Source organism: Procambarus clarkii, chromosome 83 (genome assembly GCF_040958095.1).
Source record: "Procambarus clarkii isolate CNS0578487 chromosome 83, FALCON_Pclarkii_2.0, whole genome shotgun sequence".
NCBI classification, from domain to species: domain Eukaryota; kingdom Metazoa; phylum Arthropoda; class Malacostraca; order Decapoda; family Cambaridae; genus Procambarus; species Procambarus clarkii.
This window is the reverse complement of record NC_091232.1, coordinates 23366504-23387392: the sequence shown is the minus strand read 5'-3', so window position 1 is coordinate 23387392 and position 20889 is coordinate 23366504. Positions and strand designations below refer to the sequence as shown.

Here is a 20889-nt window from a genome sequence, read left to right as displayed (position 1 = left end):
CACTCGGCCCCAGGTCCAGACTCATGGAATTCAATATTTATAAAGAAATGCAAAGTGCCGGTAGCACAGGCACTCAGTATAGTGTGGAGGAAGAGCTTGGACACGGGGGAGATACCAGATGCACTTAAAGTAGCAGACATAGCCCCTCTACACAAGGGAGGGAGCAAAGCATTGGCAAAAAATTATAGACCAGTTGCACTAACATCGCACATCATAAAAGTATTTGAGAGAGTGATTAGGAGTCAGGTCACCAATTTCATGGAGACCAATGACCTTCATAACCCAGGCCAACATGGATTTCGAGCGGGAAGATCGTGCCTCTCACAGCTACTTGAGCACTACGACAAAGTCACTGAGGCATTAGAAGAGAAACAGAATGCTGATGTGATATACACGGACTTCGCAAAGGCCTTCGATAAATGTGACCATGGCGTGATAGCACACAAAATGAAGTCAATGGGAATAACCGGCAAAGTAGGACGCTGGATACTCAGTTTTCTGTCAAACAGGACTCAGCGAGTAACTGTCAACCATATAAAATCTAGTCCAAGTGCAGTGAAAAGCTCTGTACCTCAGGGTACAGTCCTTGCACCACTGCTTTTCCTTATTCTCATATCAGATATAGACAAAAATACAAGTCACAGCTTCGTATCATCCTTTGCAGATGACACAAAAATCAGTATGAAAATTACCTCGGCTGAGGACATTGAAAAACTTCAAGCTGATATTAATAAAGTTTTCGACTGGGCATCAGAAAATAACATGATGTTTAACAGTGATAAATTCCAGGTACTCAGGTACGGTAAAAATGAGGACCTTAAACATAATACAGAGTACAAAACACAATCAAATGTACCCATAGTAGGAAAACAGCATGTAAAGGATTTGGGAATAATAATGTCTGACGACCTAACGTTTAAGGAGCATAACCAAGCAAATATTGCGACAGCCAGAAAAATGATAGGATGGATTACGAGAACTTTCAAATCCAGGGATCCCATCACAATGGTTGTACTCTTCAAGGCACTTGTGTTGTCCCGTCTTGAGTACTGCTCAGTACTCACTTCCCCCTTCAAAGCAGGAGAGATTGCTGAAACAGAGGGAATACAGAGAACATATACGGCACGCATAGACGCAATAAAGCACCTAAATTATTGGGATCGTCTCAAAGCCCTCCAAATGTACTCACTAGAAAGAAGACGAGAGAGATATCAAATAATATACACCTGGAAGATACTGGAGGGCCAAGTACTAAATCTACACAGTAAAATAACAACGTACTGGAGTGAACGACATGGAAGAAAATGTAGAATAGAACCAATGAAGAGCAGAGGTGCCATAGGCACAATCAGAGAACACTGAATAAACATCAGAGGTCCGCGGTTGTTCAACGTCCTCCCAGCAAGCATAAGAAATATTGCCGGAACAACCGTGGACATTTTCAAGAGGAAACTAGATTTATTCCTCCAAGGAGTGCCGGACCAACCGGGCTGTGGTGGGTATGTGGGCCTGCGGGCCGCTCCAAGCAACAGCCTGGTGGACCAAACTCTCACAAGTCGAGCCTGGCCTCGGGCCGGGCTTGGGGAGTAGAAGAACTCCCAGAACCCCATCAACCAGGTATCAACCAGGTATCAACCAGGAGTCAAGTAGTTGACCAGGAGTCAAGTAGTTGACCAGGAGTCAAGTAGTTGACCAGGAGTCAAGTAGTTGACCAGGAGTCAAGTAGTTGACCAGGAGTCCAGTAGTTGACCAGGAGTCAAGTAGTTGACCAGGAGTCAAGTAGTTGACCAGGAGTCAAGTAGTTGACCAGGAGTCAAGTAGTTGACCAGGAGTCAAGTAGTTGACCAGGAGTCAAGTAGTCGACCAGGAGTCAAGTATTGGACTTTTGAGGGAAATAGTGTGAGGAAAGTGGATGACTTATGAGGGACTTAGCTGATTTTCTCTGTCATACAATGAAGATTAAAGACATGGAGAATATTCATGTCAGCAGTTAGTGTTCTCTTCTTGTTACCATTTACATATAATATATGTTATTTGTTTTCTCTGTGGTCTCCCTGGTGGTCTGCCCTCTAACAGGTAAGTGCTTGCTGTGAAAATTGTTTTTCTTAAATGATATTCTTATTCCCAATTGAAGCACGTGAGACCTACGTCGCTTAAATGTTAGCATGTTACTTTCATTAATAAATGTTAGTGATTAAACTGTAACTCATATTTATACAGGGTGTGATCAGACTGAGAGTAACTGGAACTGACAATGATGGAGTGACTCAATGCTCATTTCGACAGGAACTTCAACAGTTTACTGCTTGCAAACCATGGAATTCAGTTTTTGAGGTAAATTATTTTTTATGTCTACATAAATTAAAATTAAAATGCCTTACTCACAAATGTTTTATACACTTATAGTTGGGTTAGTTAATTCAAATTTCCAGTAAATTATTTACTTATAGGAAGATAGAATAATAATATAACATGTAATTCCCTTCACCTGGACTCTAGGAGACTCGAACCGTGGACCTCACGTGTGTGAGGCAGAAGCTTTATCGACCGAGCTATTGAGGAGTCTTAATAAGGAAAGTTTCCAGAAGCAGAATCCTGCTGCCAAACTGGAATTTTAAATTTTCCCCTGACTACTACTGCAGCTCAGAGGTATTAGTGATCCACGCTCACATCATAACGTGGGCGTGACTACGTCGTTTACATGACACGCGAGTGACTCACTAATTCCTAATAACATTAAAGGATTATGGTCAGATTTGACCAAAATTGGATGACCATTACTCGTCAAATAAACGTCAAAGTGTTGAACAGCGCTCACCAGGGCCAATGTTTCTTTCTCTATCACTGAATAATTTCGTTGACAATCACTTAATTTCTAGGAATAATAAGCCACAAGGTGTTCTACCCCTTTAGCATTCTTCTGTGATAACACTGACCCGATACTGTAATCTAAAGCATCAACGGTTAATATGAATCTGTCCTCGAAATTAGGGGACATGAGAATAGGAGATGATTTCAGTACGGCTTTTTGGCTTCCAAAATCTATCAGACAGTACTTGGTCCACACGAACTTTGCTCCCTTCTTCAGGAGGGAGCAAAGCCTATTGCAATGCCTCTTTGTCACAGGCATTGCAATAGTTGAGAGTTTAGAAATGAACTTATGGTAAAATCCAGCCATACTCCGGACCCGCAGAACTTCCTTATGTGTTGAAGGGGTCGGATTCTGAACGACGGCTTCTACGTTGCTGTTCTTAGGGCCGATCATTCTCCACTAACCACATGTTCTAAAAAGATAAGAGATTATAACAAATTCCGACTTATGCAGATTGACTATCAACCGAGCTTGTTGAATAGCCAAAAGAAATGCGTCCAGATGTCGTAAATGGTCTTCTCAGTTTGAGTCGTAAATCAACACGTCATCTATGTAGACCATTGCATTCTCTACGTCGTGTAATATAATAGCCATCAATCGCTGAAATATAGAGACGACATTTTTCATTTCAAATGGCATCACTTGACACTCAGAAAGACAATCAGGAGTTACAAAAGCAGAAATAGGTTTGGCACGCTCTGTCAGAGGTACCTGCCATTATCCCTTGACGAGCTCGAACTTAATGAGGAAGGTGGATGTACCAATGGTATCAATACACACTTTTATCCTGGGAAGTGGATATGTATTAGCTACTAGTAATAGGCATCCATCAGTCTCGGGAGACTATGGAGTTTCTCTCTGGTTGACGGTCTGGAGTGGCCTCTCCAGGGCACAAAGCCAGGGTAGGTTGATATGGAGAAGAAGCTATTACCCAAGTAGCAGGTTCCCCCTCTCCACGGCGCCGAAGGTCTCCAATGGAAAGGCAAACGCCAATACGATTTGTTCCATCGTCGTCACAGGAACTGTGAGCTCCGGAATTGACCTTGAAGTTGGTAAAAGAAGGCACAGGGACCCCAAACCCGGAGACCGCCGTGGTCGGGGCCGGAGAAGAACCACCACAGCAAGGGCAAGAACGACCCCAGCCTCCTGAAGCAGAGCCTGGGACTGCACGAGTCCCAGGAGTTTTTTTTTATTATTATTATTTTCTACCACAGACGTGGCCACACATCTCCAATGCTAACCAGCATATATACATTTTCTTCTGTCCTCCATGGACAGACAGGGTTAGAGATGTGTTAAACATATAGTTCAAGGGTTGGTGGACGTCCCGGTCCCGCACCTACGGGTTCCAGACAGAGATAATCACAGCCCTCCGTCAACCGAGGTCGGCTTCCGTCAAGACCAAGCAGAAGGAAGAGTGATATTTATTAAATGCAATTATTATATTTATTAAATGCAATTATTATATTTATTAAATGCAATTATTATATTTATTAAATGCAATTATTATATTTATTAAATGCAATTAACAATTATTATTATAATAAATGTTATAATAATATAATTATTTAATAATTATCACTCTTCACTGAGTGATACTATAACATTGTTAACCTGTCTGTAATCTATGCATAACCTTAGCTCATTACCAGGCTCGGGTACTAGAAGATCGGGGTGTGAGATTTTGATCTGAGACAGAAGGACTGCACAGAAGTAATCATGTAAAGTATCAGATGTGAGCTTATAACTTCCAAATGAAATATAGGCGGGAGCATCCGCCATAGTCCAATTTCCTGGTACTCCTATCCACTAGGTTGTTAGCTCCTCAATTGCTTGTAGGAATCTTAAGAGTAACTATGAGGTTCTCACGCCGAAATTATATATATTCAGTGACTGGCCTATCACTAGGTTCGAATCCAGCAGCCGACACAGATTAAGTGCAAGATATCTGGAGCAGCTTGTAGAGGACAATGATTAAAGACAGTACACTTGAAAGGTATTGGCATAAAGTCACTTATTTGGCAACGACAACAGTTTATTAACAAAACATAATAATATTCAAGGCACAACAATTTAGCGATACGTTAATGTCCTGAGTGACACTTCACAGCTAACAATGCCAGTGCAGTTGGATGACATCCCACCGCTCTCGGCTGGTATAATGAGAGCACGTCTCAGCTCTCTTCCACGGCCAAGGAGGGACAACATAAGCTAACTAAGCACCTGTATCCACTCGGAGTCAATTGCAATAAAAATACATGCAATAGAAAACAATTGGAACAATCCAAACAAATAACAAAACAATCAAACAAAAGAAAACTTATCACTGAGACAGTCTTCAGTATATAAAATTAATTACGTTTATACATGCTTCTATGGACGGCAAGCAATTAAAAACAATTAACCAATTAGGTTAAAGTTCTATTACATAGAGAAGAACAATTGGTTACATTCAATTAAATCGTAATAAACAATTACTTAATTAGATTAATTAATTACGTTAACTGCAGTCACCTAGATAGTTATCAGAGATAATTTACGTTAAGTACAATCTGTCACTCAGACAGTCAATCTATCAAAACAGTAATTCTTCACAGTAACTACTCTGTTACAAAGATAATTAAACAATCAGTGAGTAATTACATTAATTCCTGTCACACGGACAGTTAATCAATCAAGATGAATTACGTTAAATGATGCTATCACACAGATAACTTGCCTAACAAGATATAGTTAACACTTTAGTGATTACAGTTTCCAGGCCTTAGACCCGGACCCGCTTCCTCCGCTGTTCCTTTACAATCTGTCCGGTGGTGTCTCCCTCCAGGTTCTCCATCTGGTGTTTTCCCCCTTCCTCCAAATTCTGCCATGTCTCCTGTGTCTTCTTTTCCATGTCACCCCCATCCTTCTTCCCTCCCCTCCCCCCAGTCTCTTGGTCCTCCACTCCGCCTGTCTGTCCATCATCCTCCCAGCAATCTTCACGGTGTTCTCTCCCGTTCTTCTTCTCCTGTTTAGACAATTGAGTCTGTCTCCCAGGATGTTGTTGCTGGAACACCGTTCTCTTTGAGTCAGAAACGTAAGCCTGGCTCTTCTCCTTCCTCCTCCCCGGTGGGTAAGAAGGCATCGCTTTCATCCTTGCCCCCCCCCCCCACCTCTGACTCTCTCGCTCCGTCCCCTACCATTTCAGTGGTCGGGCCCCCTGTCCCAGCTATGGAGGTTTCTTTAGCTCGTGATTCCCTCTCGGTTGCTGCTCCTGCTTAAGTGCGCTCCTAGGTTTATGCACCCCCCTCCTTCCGTCCTTGACTGCCCCTCTTGGTTGTCTTCCCCTCCTCCGGAACCTGTCCGTCTGCCTCTGGACTGACCTCCTGCTCCCTGTACTCCATCCCTATTAGGTTTACCCATGCCCCCTAACCCTGATTTCACTGACCCCTGATCCTGAGCTTATTTAATATGTTGTGTTCTTCTTTTCCTTTGTTTCTTCATTGTTCTCTGTTGCTGTCCTCTCTCTTTTTGACAATGTCTATTCTTCAATGGAATATTCGTGGATTTCATGCCAACTTCTGATTACACAGTTTTCACCACCTTGTGTATGTCTCCAGGAGCCGATACTTAGTGCTCGTCCTGGTCCCTTTCGTGGTTATTCCTTTCTCTCTCTCTCTCTCTCTCTCTCTCTCTCTCTCCCCCCCCCTTTCCCTTCCCTAGTTTTTGCTAGGGCTCATAACTCTGCAGCTCACTTGATTCGTACTGACATTCCCTTCGTCTCCTTACTTTTTCAATCACCTATTTAATGTTCTGAACCTCGTGTCTAAATGAGTAAATGGTATATGGTCTGTTCCATTTATTGGGGTACTGGTATTTGGGGTATTTGGGGTATTGGGGTACCATTTATTTGGGGTACTGGTACTATTAAGGGGTAAGGGTAGTTAGAAGACAGAGTATCAAATATGGGAGAGCTAAAAGGCCCGGCCCCCAAAATAAACTATCCACAGTAGTAATAACTTGCTACTAGACCATATATGTTAGTCTAAGGGTTGATCAATGCGCTCCCACACAGGAAGAAGGGATACTCTGTAATTCATGTACTTATTTATTAACCCCTTAACAACCCCCCATATACACTCACACCAATAACAATAATAATAATAACTTTACCACACTATCTTACGTTAAAAGCCTTGGTCCACGTAGGCAGGATACAAGGTTTACACTAAGAACAAGCTAGGGTAAAGTACTACTGGATAAGCACTGAAGCTGGATGCAGCTTAGGGTAGGGAAACCACGTGGGACCCTAATACAAAACACAACACTTAGGGGTACCCAAAACACTGGCAAATACTACCCCCAGGTCTCACCAATCGTTACTACCAGAGTAGGTACACTTAATAATGCCCCGTACTTAACTTAAGGGTACAGGAACTTCAGGTAAGGGAAATAAGTAAGAGGAGAAGGGAGAAGAGTAGGGGTGCAGCCACAGAGTAGGTCTCGTCCGCACGAATGCCAGCCAGAGAAGGACCTCCTAGCGACCAGCTAGGCCTCCCATGTCGTGGTGCCGGAAGGAGCCTAATTGATCGTGCAGCTAAGCACATTAAAGATCTTCCCCTATGCAACATATTGTTACTTTACAAATGATTAGAAAGTATTAGTAAGCAAAGTTGGTGCCTATGTTATTATTTAATAATCAACCCCCAGCTCAGTCTTTAAATGCTCTTTGAGAAACAATAATAGTCTTACGTCTGGCAGGGAAGATACAAACAATTGCCGCTCAATATGCACTCAACTGTACTACCAGAAAGTTTAATAGCTCAATTTTGACCTCTGGTTTCCACTGGAGAACCCAGGGTCGTAACACTCCTCCCCCCTTCAGAGAAAAAAAAATGTGACTACTAGAATAGTAGTCATATTTTTTGTAAGAGTATACAGAGAATAAAAAGAAAAAACATATGACAAAAACAAAAAATCAATCAAAAACAATTTCTCTGCAAAAAAAAATACAAAGGAGTTCTCTGAAAGGAAAAAAAAAAACCACAAAAAAAATAAAAGAACAGGGAAGTAAATAAATTGGACACGGAATATTTAATGTCACAGGAGAACCTAAAAAAAAATAACTAAAGCATGACAGTTGGTAAATGGCTTTCTGTGGCTCAGATGAATGTTATTCAGGCAACCGGGACAGAGCGTCGGCTATCATGTTGAGTCTGCCCGGTAGGTGGGTAATGGAAAGATTGAAGTCTTGTAGGTACAATGCCCACCTGAGGATGCGTTTATTCTTACCCTTCATCTGAGTCAGGAAGACTAGTGGGTTATGGTCCGTGTACACTTCCACTATATTACCTGTGAGGTAAACTTCGAACTTTTTACATGTTAACACTAGCGCCAACGCCTCTTTTTCTACCACTGAATAATTGCGCTGCGCCTTGTCGAATTTCACAGAGTAATAATATACTGGGTGTTCTACCTGATCATCCCCAGTTTGCAACAACACTGCACCAGCACCCGAGTCAGACGCGTCAACATGAATTTTAAACGGTCGGTCGAACCTTGGACTAGCAAGCACTGGGGCGGAAGCTAAGATCAATTTCAAATTTTTAAATGCCTCTGCACAGTCTGATGACCACTTAAATTTAACGGCTTTCCGCAACAAGTCTGTGAGAGGAGTGGCAACACTGGAAAAGTTCTGACAAAAACGTCGATAGTACGCACACATACCGATAAATCTTTGAACGTCCTTTTTAGACTTTAGTACTGGATACTCCAGAATGGCACTGATTTTATCTTGCCGAGGTAACACTTTTCCTTGGCCCACTTCATAACCGAGGTACGTCACTGTGCCTTGGCCAAAATGACACTTTTTAGCATTTAAGGTAAGATTTGCCCTTTTCAAGATGGCAAACAACTGGCGTAACCTAGCTATGTGGTCAGCCCAATTACTGTCAAACAGCACGATATCATCTAAATACGCCCGACAATTTGGCACCTTAGCGAGTAGAGAGTTCATGAGTCTCTGGAACGTGGCAGGAGCATTACGCAAGCCGAACGGTAACACTTGATCCTCAAAAACACCCTCGGGTGTCACGAACGCAGTTAGCTGTTTAGCACGTTCAGTGAGTGGGATTTGATAATACCCCCTCGAGAGGTCGAATTTCGAAACGTACTTGGCATTTCCCAACTCGTCGATGCAGTCCTCGAGGAGGGGCAGCGGATAGGCATCCACAATGGTCACCTTGTTTAGCTGCCGATAGTCGGTGCATAATCGCCAGGAGCCGTCTGGTTTGGGGACCAAAAGGCAGGGCGAGCACCAAGAGCCCTGGCTCGGCCGGATGAGGCCGTGCTGGAGCAAGAAGTCGACCTCCTTCCGTACGATGGCCTTCTTTTCTGGACTCATCCGATAGGGTTGAAGGCGAATGGGAGTGTAGTCCGTCAACTCGACATCATGGCAAACGGCATCAGTCTGGGTCGGGACCTCCCCGAACAGACTGGAGAATTCATCAACCAACGACTGCACCTCTTCACGTTGGGCCATCTGCAAATGGGACAGTCCCTCCTCCACAGCATTCACAGAACTAGAATTATTGAAAATGAGATTAGTTGGGTCCCCAGAACAATCATCCCCTCTCTCACTGGAAATGGAAACATTGGTTAGTGCAATGGGCCTGGGGCCCTGGAACTTCTTCAGTCGATTTACATGTATGAGCATTACCTGGTTACGTTTGTCAGAGTGCCTCACTTTGTACGTGAGGTCCCCAGTCTTTTCTGTCACAATGTAGGGGCCTTCTTACTTGTGGGACATAGTGTTCCCTAGTCGAGGCTTTAATACCAGGACAGGGTCACCTGGCTGAAATACCCGTAACTTAGATTTAGCATCGTTACGTTCTTTCATCTTTTCTTGGGCCTTGCCAAGATACTTTAATGCAGCCGCCTTGCAGTCCTTGAGTCTCTGGTGGTGTTGCGCAAAGAAAGCCGAACCTTCGGTTACGTTACGTTCCCTAACAGATTCTCCTGTAACATTTGCAAGGGTCCACGAACTTTATGGCCAAAGACTAACTCAAAAGGAGAACAACCCAGTGAACTTTGTAATCCCTCTCTAGCCGCAAACAAAACATTCGGTAAATTCTCATCCCAGAAGGTGTGGGAACTCTCGCACGATGTCTTCAACATCTGCTTCAGAGTTAGATGGAAACGTTCAATTACCCCCTGACTCTGTGGATGGTATGGGCTGAAAACCTTATGAGTTATTCCATGTTCCTTACAAAATTGCTCAAAAACATCAGACTTAAAATTAGTACCATTGTCAGTTTGCACGACCCGAGGCAGTCCAAAAGTGGAAAAAAAATGCAACATACGAGCAACAACAGTTTTTGCTCGGATGTTCCTTACAGCAAAAGCCTCTGGGTAACGAGTAGTGATACACATCATTGTGATTAGGTAAATATTACCAGACTTAGTTCTAGGTAATGGTCCAACACAGTCCATTACCACATGAGAAAATGGTTCCTCTGGCACGACAATAGGCCTTAGAGGAGCTTTAGGTGGAGTCTGGTTTGGTTTCCCAACCAGTTGACAAACAATACACGCATTACAAAATTTTGCCACATTGCTTTTCAGCTTGGGCCAGAAAAAATACTTTAAAATTTTGTGATACGTAATATTTATACCTTGATGTCCCCCCATAGGATCATCATGAGCAGCTGCCAAAACTCTTTCTCTATAGCACGTCGGCAACATAACCTGGTGGACTACCTCCCACTCATTTGACAAGGGAGCACTCTGTGGTCTCCATTTTCTCATCAAAATCCGATCATTGTAGTAGTACCCAGTTGCTGCGTCTACAATTTCCTCCATAGAGACAGCTGTCTCATGACAATCTGCAAGAGTGGGGCCAGCTTTCTGTAACTCACTCAAGGAGGCATCTAGGCCTTGGTCAGATGCCATTGACCGAGGCTCAACAGTGTTCTCCTCCACCTCCCCACTACTCTCGGTAGATGGCGGTGGCAGGCTCTCCACAATGTCCTCGGCCACGTCATCGAGTCGGGCCATGAATGTGTCCGCGAGGTCCACTTGGTTTTCACCACTCTGAAAGTTCCTTGTGTCCTCGGGATTTTCCACCTTGGCAAGCACAGGGCTGCCCTTACATTTAAATCCCATAGACCTGGTCACCGCGCACGCAGGGTACACAACATTATCCTCTGCGGCAGGTGGATCCAGGCAAACCTTAGGGGTAGGCAACATAATAGGCAGTCTGGAGTCCCCTACCTTATCCCCTGCTAAATCATTACCAACTATTACATCAACATTAGGGAAAGGTAGGTATGAAGTGACTCCGACTGTACAAACACCCTTGTGGAAATCAGATTCCAGGGTAACCTTATGGAGGGGTACTGCCCGAGTATCACTAGTGACACCCTCGACCAGTACCACCTCTCCAGTGTCGAGAGTGTTGGCACCTTGCAACGCACTCTCTTAAATTAAAGTCTGGATGGCACCGGTGTCTCGGAAGATCACCACGTCCTTCCAGGAAGAACCCTCAGACAAAAGTAGTCTCCCTTTCGATAAGAATGGGGTAAGCAAGTCCAACTGTGGGTTGGAGGTCTTACTCCCTAACCCTTCTGAAGGCCTCAAGCCCTGTGTCACAACTAGAGCATTGGGTCTTTTTTCCGGGTACAGTTGCCAACAACGGCTAATAGTGTGGTTTGGACGATTACAGTGACCACAAAAACGTCGGGGAGAAGAGACATTACTAACAGAATTACCCTTCGGTTCACCCTTAGGTGCCGTGGGGCTAGACACTTTAACAGGGTTAGTTATGTCTGAAACAGAAGGTGCATTAGGTAAAGGTTAGAATGAGCTGGTCTGGACTGGCTGTGGATATAAGTTTTGTTACTCTGTGGGGTACAATTATTTTTATTGGGCCTTTTGCCCGCCAATTGGTAGTTTTCTGCCAACTTGGCCAAATCCCCTATTTTAGAATTTACCTCTACCCTTCCTCTAATATACTGTGAAACATTCTCTGGCATAATATCTATAAAATGCTCCATTAAAATTAAGTTCCTGAGAGCCTCGTATGTTTCGGCTTTCGCCGAGCGAATCCATCTATCAAACAATCGAATTTGATCATTCACAAATTCAGTGAGCGGTTGGTTGTGAGTAGGCCTAAGGTTGCGATAAACTTGGCGGTGAGCTTCAGGAGTAATTTCATATGCCCGCAAAATACATTCCCTGACTTTATCATATTCAAAACACTCGTCGTCAGGCATGTTTATAAAAATATCTTGTGCTTTACCCCTAAGTCTTCCCTGTAGGATTTTCACCCACTCTTCCTTTGGCCAGTTCATGGACGTGGCCAATCTCTGAAAATGGTTGAAAAACCTTTCAGGGTCAGACTCGGAAAATTCAGGCAAATTATACTTTTTCTCATAATGCCTGGTGTTTGAATCCCCGGCAGGTGGAGGTCCAGTGGCATTCGCTCTAATTCTAGCCTCCTCGGTTTTGAGTCTTTGCTCCTTTAATTTTATTCTTGCTAACTCTAGAGCTAATTCTCTATCCTTATGAGCTGCACTTTCTGCTTGGCTAGGCTGGCATAAAGGTGTATCACTTGCCAATAGTTCTTCATCAATACAATGTTGTAATATTTCATTCACCAGAGTCCACTTTTTATCCGCGTCATTTAATTCTAGGCCAAATTCCTTGCCTAACAATACTAAATTAGACTTTTTAAGTTTCTTTATCTCTACCACTGAAGGCTCCATTCCAGTCTCTGCATTTCAGATGACATCACTAACAATTTTAGCTCCCAGCCAAAGAAAAAATTAAAAAATAAAAATTGGAAAAAAACAAAATTTGCACGGCCCCTAACACAAGGCCACACTATCCTTAATCGTGAAGGGATCCAGCTGGGTATCCAGTCAGTGCAAGAATGTCCTTTGCTAGATGAGCTGGACCCTAGGCTAGCACACAACCGTTCTGCGGAAAACAAAAAATTTTAATTTTGGCACTCAAGAATCTAATTTTTTACACTTATAATGTTCCTCCCGGACTGGCCAACCACTTGTTATAAATAATGGTGTATTGGCTTCTATGGGGTACTGGTACTATTAAGGGGTAAGGGTAGTTAGAAGACAGAGTATCAAATATGGGAGAGCTAAAAGGCCCGGCCCCCAAAATAAACTATCCACAGTAGTAATAACTTGCTACTAGACCATATATGTTAGTCTAAGGGTTGATCAATGCGCTCCCACACAGGAAGAAGGGATACTCTGTAATTCATGTACTTATTTATTAACCCCTTAACAACCCCCCATATACACTCACACCAATAACAATAATAATAATAACTTTACCACACTATCTTACGTTAAAAGCCTTGGTCCACGTAGGCAGGATACAAGGTTTACACTAAGAACAAGCTAGGGTAAAGTACTACTGGATAAGCACTGAAGCTGGATCCAGCTTAGGGTAGGGAAACCACGCGGGACCCTAATACAAAACACAACACTTAGGGGTACCCAAAACACTGGCAAATACTACCCCCAGGTCTCACCAATCGTTACTACCAGAGTAGGTACACTTAATAATGCCCCGTACTTAACTTAAGGGTACAGGAACTTCAGGTAAGGGAAATAAGTAAGAGGAGAAGGGAGAAGAGTAGGGGTGCAGCCACAGAGTAGGTCTCGTCCGCACGAACGCCAGGCAGAGAAGGACCTCCTAGCGACCAGCTAGGCCTCCCATGTCGTGGTGCCGGAAGGAGCCTAATTGATCGTGCAGCTAAGCACATTAAAAATCTTCCCCTATGCAACGTATTGTTACTTTACAAATGATTAGAAAGTATTAGTAAGCAAAGTTGGTGCCTATGTTATTATTTAATAATCAACCCCCAGCTCAGTCTTTAAATGCTCTTTGAGAAACAATAATAGTCTTACGTCTGGCAGGGAAGATACAAACAATTGCCGCTCAATATGCACTCAACTGTACTACCAGAAAGTTTAATAGCTCAATTTTGACCTCTGGTTTCCACTGGAGAACCCAGGGTCGTAACACTCCGCTTAAATTTTTTCGCTTTCTCTTCCTGATCTTAAGGTCCTACTGGACTCCTTGCCGAAGCCTGTGCTCCTGTTGGGTGATTTCAACTGTCGATATACCCTTTAAGATGATGTTCCGACAAACACCTGAGACAAACAAACAAACTGGGGTGATGTTCTGACAAACACCTCCTTCTCGAACCGTTCGTCCTCTCTTCTTCCCTGTCTCTTCTGAGTTCTGGAGAACCCACTCATGTGGACTCTCGATCTCGCACCCTTTCCTGTCTTGATCTTTCTGCTTGTCGTCTCTTTACTTTGATTTCACGTGGCGGGTTCTTGATGACCTCCATAACAGTAACCATTTCCCCATCCTTGTTATCTTTTTCGCTTTCACCCTCCCCTCTCCTTCCCTAGGTGGCAGTTTGCCAAGGCTGACTTGAACATAATAACCCTCCGTGCTACTCTTTCCGACCTCTCCATTCTGCCTCTCCCTCGCTCTCTCCTTCTTTTTCATGACACCGTCTTCGACGCTGCTCTCAGCTCTATTCCTCGCTCTGCCTCCGAGGGCAGGCGGAAGGGCATTCCCTGGTGGAATGCAGACTGTGCTCGGGCTGTCCACTGTAAGCGTGCAGCCTGGAAGAAACACCGAAAAAAACTAGTGGAGCGAAAAAAAACTAGTGGAGCATCTGGAGCGAAAGAACTTTGTAACACAACAGCAGCATGGAATCAGGAAAAGCAAATCATGCCTCACAGGATTAACTGAATTCTTTGAACAGGTAACACAAATCAGGCAAGATAGAGAGGGCAATGCAGACTGAATATTTTTGGATTGCCAGAAAGCCTTTGACACAGTACCACATATGAGACTAGTACACAAGCTGGAGATGCAGGCTACAGTGAAAGGGAAGGTACTCCATTGGATAAGGGAGTACCTAAGCAACAGAAGACAGCGAGTCACTGTGAAGGGGGGAGGTCTTAGATTCGAGAGGTGTCACCAGTGGAGTTCCGCAGGGTTCAGTTCTTGGACCTATACTGTTTCCGATATACGTAAATGATCTCCCAGATGGTTTAGAATCGTTCCTCTCATTGTTTGCTGATGATGCAAAGATTATGATGAGGATTATGACAGAGGAAGATAGTATGAGGCTACAAGATGGCCTAGTCAAACTGAATGAATGGTCCAACAAATGGCTACTAAAGTTCAACCCAAGTAAATGTAAGGTAATGTAACTAGGCAGTGGAAACAGGAGGCCAGACGCAAGATATCGAATGGGAGAAGTCCTTCATGAAACGGACAGCGAGAAAGATCTAAGAGTTGATATCACACCAAACCTATCTCCTGAAGCCTACATAAAAAGAATAACATTGGGGGCGTATGCAAGGCTGGCTAACGTCAGAGTTGCCTTCAGTAACCTGCATAAGAAATCATTCAGAACCTTGTATACCCCATATGTACGACCAATCCTGGAGTATGCGGCCCCATCATGGAGCCCGTATCAAGTCAAGGACAAGACAGTTTGAAAAAGTTCAGAGGTATGCCACTAGGTTAGCCCCAGAAATAAGAGGCATGAGTTACGAGGAAAGGCTGCGAGAAATGCACCTCGCGACTCTGGAAGACAGAAGAGTAAGGAAAGACGTGATTACTACCTACAAAATTCTCAGAGGAATTGACAAGATAGATAAGGATAATCTGTTTAACACTGATGGTACGGGAACAAGGGGGGCACAGGTGGAAACTGAGTACCCAAATGAGCCACAGGGACGTTAGAAAGAACTTTTTCAGTGTCAGAGTAGTTAACACGTGGAATGCATTAGGCAGTGATGTGGTGGAGGCTGACTACATACACAGTTTCATATATAGATTTGATAGAGCCCAGTAGGCTCAGGAATCTGTACACCAGTTGATTGACAGTTGAGAGGCGGGACCAAAGAGCCAGAGCTCAACCCCCACCGCAAGCACAACTAAGTGAATACAATTAGGTGAGTAGGGCAGTGGCGTGAAAGACTGTGTCCCACTAGTGGCTGTAATTAAGTTATTTCACATCGATAAATATCTAGCACACTGGGGAACAATGGCTAGGCCACTATTCTCCACCCATGTAGCGTTAGGCTCATGGATGGTGATGCATGGGAATTGATAACTGAAGATTATCCCGGGCTGTCTATTGCACTCCGCATGGAACAGTTGTGGAGTTACACTTTCTGTCTCTCAGTATCACTCGTATTTCGTTAACTTTGATCCCAAACGATACCGGATTCAGTAGACGGACGCACGGGATGAAATTGGGATGTCGAGGTAAACTTTAGGTCGCGTTTAGATGGGTTTTCCTAGTTTCTGGCCGAGAGCTAAGGAATTCACGTCTTATTTATTTATTTATGTATATACAAGAATTGGGAATGTGAGGATGCATAATATGGTAATTACAATCTTGTAAAGCCACTAGTACGCGCAGCGTTTCGGGCAGAATGAGTGAAGGTGAAGTGATGAGTTCTGAATGCTGGGAACACCGAGAGGCGGCCTAGGCCAGCGGCATCGCACACAGTTTTCATTGGCATTCGAAATGGCCCAATCAGAGACCAGGTACCAAGGTCTCCTCCAACCAGGGCCTTCCCTTGGGTGACGCGGTACCTCGTGACGTCACTGGAGGGGGCCTGTGTTTACGCGATCTTTGGACAGATCCTGACCTGCCAACCACAGGCACTCCCACTACCATTTCACTCTAGAACTGGATATTTGCATCCTTAAAGTTTATGCTGTAATTTATATTTCACTTGCTGTATCTTCCTTGCTGTAAACGCCACGATGGTCATCGTGGTTTTAAGAGACAGCTGATGACATACGCTGTCTCCAGATACCCGTAGCCATCCTCATAAAGGGGATGACCACGGGCTAATACTTGGGGTGATAAATTATGTAGAAGCATGTAGTCCACCTCACGTCTTACCACCTTCTTCTTGCGGGGATTGAGTCTGTAGGGATGCTGCTTTATCAGTTTACCGCCCACCTCAAGGATAACGCCGTGCTTCAAGACACGTCAGACACGGAGCATTTCTGATAATAGATTTATATTGCGTTATTAACTCAATTAAGGATCTTTGTTGCTCTTCAAGCACGTGAGTTAACTTAGTAGGCAAATTCAGTCGTGTTACATACCCGACTCCATCGTCGGAGCATGGAGTAGCGACGTCAGTGCCATCTGTGAGTCCGCTCCCGAAACCCCCCACAAAATGGACGACGCCATCTAGTGGTAGCGGGATGATACCTGCAAGAGGCGCTAGATTCCTGTCCTAGTCAGCTCGAGAGGTAGCTGTTGCTGACCTCTGGTGAGGTGGCGCCTAGAAAATCAGCGCCATCTATTGTAGGAGGAGTTGTATGTCTATGTCAGAGTCCGTAAGTGGTATTTCCTAGTGTCTCATGTACTGGCCAGTTTACTGATGACGTGTCTGTATCCAAAGAGGCGACGTAGGGCTGCTGTGGTACGAGGACAGTCAGTCTACCCAGGGCAGCCAATAGCTCTCTCCTCTATTTTGCTTTACGTGAGCAGTGAGCCGCCGCCGAAGAGGAACTGTGTAGTATCTGATGTCTGCCTGTGAAGTGGCAGTGACAAAATTCGGCGTATACCGGGACTGGCTAGAGGAAGAGACGACCGAAAGTGAGGTGCTACGGAGGAGTGTAACTAGCTAGTTGCAAGAAGCTCCTGCTAGGGGTTCACTACCCTTGTATTTGTTGGTGTAGAGGCCCAGCAGCGCGAGGCTGATGTTCTCTGCCAGCACCAGGCTGGAGAGTGATTGTGGGCGTTCACGAGGAGCACCTAGTGAGACTGTGTATAGGCTGGCCGTGGCTAGGGTAGACTCGTTGGTGTTTCCCAGTACTGATTGAGGACGGTACTGTGTGTTGAGGAAACACAGAAGTTGACAAGGCTACATTGCATGAGCATCGAGGAGCGCTTAGTGTCCTATGAGAGCGACACTTGTGTATATATATCAGTGTATTAATACTTCCTTTATGATTATATTTAAGGTGATGGGAAAGTGATTATAATGTGAATATATTGATAATTGATGAAGTGTCATATTCATTGCAACTCACTCATTGTGTTTTATTTGCATTACCAAGCTCACTCCTTGAAAGTCACTACTAACTTGGGGTTGGATACAAGAACGCTGGTTCCTCCAGCAAAGAACCCGGTTGCGACCCATTGTAGTCATAACAAGTCGAATCTATGAATTCGATGCTACTTGCTTTCCAACGTTCTCCATCACCTCTTGGTCTTGTTCATATGAAACAACCATCATCACTGGACAAATGTCTGACCTTGGTACAACTTCACTATGTTCACGTGAACAAACATCTGCTTCTTTTTCTTGTTTTGAGTGCTAAGGATATAGTTAGTAGCATTAACTTTCTAGAGAAAAGAGTAAGGACCAATAAGTACTCATGCTCCCTGTTACTGTGGAGAACATACCAGTACTAGGTCTCCTACCGGAAATTCCCTGGGTGTCGCTTTGCTGTCGTATCTCTTCTTGGCAGTTACCTGGGAATGTAACAGGTTCTATTTGGCTAGTTCCCATGCAACAAATAACCTGCCTTGTTAGTAGCTAACCAGTCCAACGAATCCATATTGCTCTCTGTGTCCACCCACTGGTCCTTGATAACCTCCAAAGATTCTCTCACCATGTGATCATACACCATTTCGAAAGGAGATAAACCCTGAAACTCATTCGGTACTGATCTTTTGGGAAAGAGGAAGTAAATACAGAAGACACAAGAAATATCTGGCTAGGCGATGAACAACTTTCGCAAGCCCGCAATGTTCGGACCATAATCCAGTATGGACAGTCTCCAACAGTTGGGTCCTGAACACAAAGGGCTCGACAACCTGTGTACCTACCTCTGGAGTCTGGGGGGTTCTTTGTCGATACTTCTGGCACAGTACCTTGTCCTTCCAGAAGTTCTTGTCACCGACCTCCTAACTGGTCTCTATGGAATCTGCGAGTGCTTGCACAAGGGGGTCATTCTCTAGCTCTGTAATCAAGGTCGCTCTAGTCCAGTGCTTCGGTTCTGGAGTAGAGCCTACAGAGTTAGATGGAGTGCTGTCGGAAACCTGAGCGGTAGGCGTAGGGTTAACAAATCCTTAAATCCCAACTGAGTCTTTTCCTGAGATCTGGTTTGTACTGCTATTACTTTCCTCACCATGTTTTCTACTGGATCTGCAACAACCAAGGGATGGTTACTGACCAAACCCAAAGCTAAGTCATTGGCTAGTATTACCTCTATCCCTTCTAATAAGGAGATGGTCTACTATTGCCAATGCCCCCTCCCCTTCCGGCCCGTTGGCGTCGTGAGGGGGCTTGGTGGACGGCTGCCGGAGTGTGATGCTCCGTTGGGCAGTCCTCTGTCCTTTTCTGGCCTTGCACTCCTGCTGCTGTCTTCTCCAATTGTGCCGGATCGCTTTTCCTTTTCCTTATGTTTCGTTTTTCTCCCCCCTCTTCTCCTATCTGCTTGTCGTTTCCTGCCGACCTTTTGCTTGTTTTGGATTCTTTCTTTGGACTTCTTCTATTTTGACGCCCGGGTGCTTGAGGAGGCATACTCTTGCACCCGTAGAACTGTAGTACCCGACGTCTCGAGCGAGGGGAACCTTTTATTGTCAATCCCCCTTTCGTCGCTGAACCCGATCTCGACGGACTGACGGTTCTTAAGGTGGCGTTTGTGGGGCGTATACTCACGACGCACCCCTAGGGGGCCCCGGCATGATCAGCGATAGCTTCCTGTTGGGTGTCCTGCCTCTAATTGTGGCTCCATGGTGGGTATGGGGGCACATTCGTGGATGAATTTGTCACTTTTCGTCTCTATGTCGTTGAATGTTTCCGTTGTACCCTCTCAGGCTCGTGGGGTGGGCGACCAAGCCCCCGAGTCGGCCTGTATTGGAAGACCAGGCTCTGTAGCTCCCGCTGCGTTGGGCCCCGACCTTGCTCCTCCTTTGACCGTCCTGACTTCTTCCCCCAGCTCCCCTCCCTCCTCTGAGGTTGGGTCGAGCCTCCAGCCCCCGGTGGTGACCACTTCGTCCCCTGGTGTGGCTAAGTCTTTCGTTGTGACTACTGCGCCTTTTGACCCCTCTCTCTCTAGGGGTTCTCAACGCCGTTCGCGCCCCAACCGCACTCGCTCGATTCCTTCCCGTGCTGATGCGTATCAGGCCTTGTTTGGTCCTGCTTCATGGGCCAAATACTTTGATCTCCTCCCTCTTGATTCTGCGCCTCCTGACGATTTCTCCCTCCATCGGCATCTTGTAGATTCCGTGGATGCGTGTGTTACTTTCAACTCCACTCGTCTCGGTACACGTGTCGTTGCTGCTCCTTCTCAGGATGCGGCTTCCCGCTTGGCTGCCTTATCTTGCCTTGGCGAGATCCCTGTTCGGGTCTCCAAGAACGTTCAGATGAATTCCAGTGTTGGCACTATTCTCCTCCCACCCCATGTTGCAACCGGTGTTCGGAATCTGCAGGATTGCCACGATGATATTCGGCATATCCTTGATGCCCAAGGCCATTCTGTCCTCCAGGTTGACTCGTTTACTCGTCCCCCTCGTGGTCGTCGCCGTCAACCCCTTCGCGTTGTGAAGATCACCTTTGATGGTAGGACCCTTCCATCCTCTGTCATTCTTGCTGGTGCTAGGTGCTCTGTCCAGGAGTATATTCCTTCTCCTCGACTTTGTAATAAGTGCTGGAGGTTTGGGCATGGTGCCCTCCGCTGCTCTGGGACTCTCTCTCTCTGTCCTTTGTGTGGGAGTGAAGGTCACTCTAAGTCGGAGTGCACTTCTCCCCAAGCTCGCTGCCTCAACTGCGGTGAGGCCCATCCTACGTTCTCCCGTGCCTGTGTCCATTACAAGCTTGAGGCGGCCGTCCTTAACCTGAAGCACCGGGAGCGTTTGTCTTTTCCTGAGGCGAGGCGCCAGGTTCGCCGGCTCCCGCCTTATACTAACATCTCTTATGCTCGCGTGTTGCGCTCTT

At 45.2% G+C, this 20889-nt stretch overlaps 1 protein-coding gene across 1 annotated transcript in view; it reads left to right on the top strand.

Annotated features, from left to right (window-relative positions):
- The window catches only part of LOC138358420 (uncharacterized), a 115640-nt gene that overhangs the window by 54591 nt on the left and 40160 nt on the right, over positions 1-20889 (top strand). The window contains exon 3 of the mRNA XM_069316253.1: positions 2221-2334. Within this exon, the coding sequence (XP_069172354.1) occupies positions 2221-2334 (114 nt within the window). The remainder of the gene's footprint in view (positions 1-2220; positions 2335-20889) is intronic.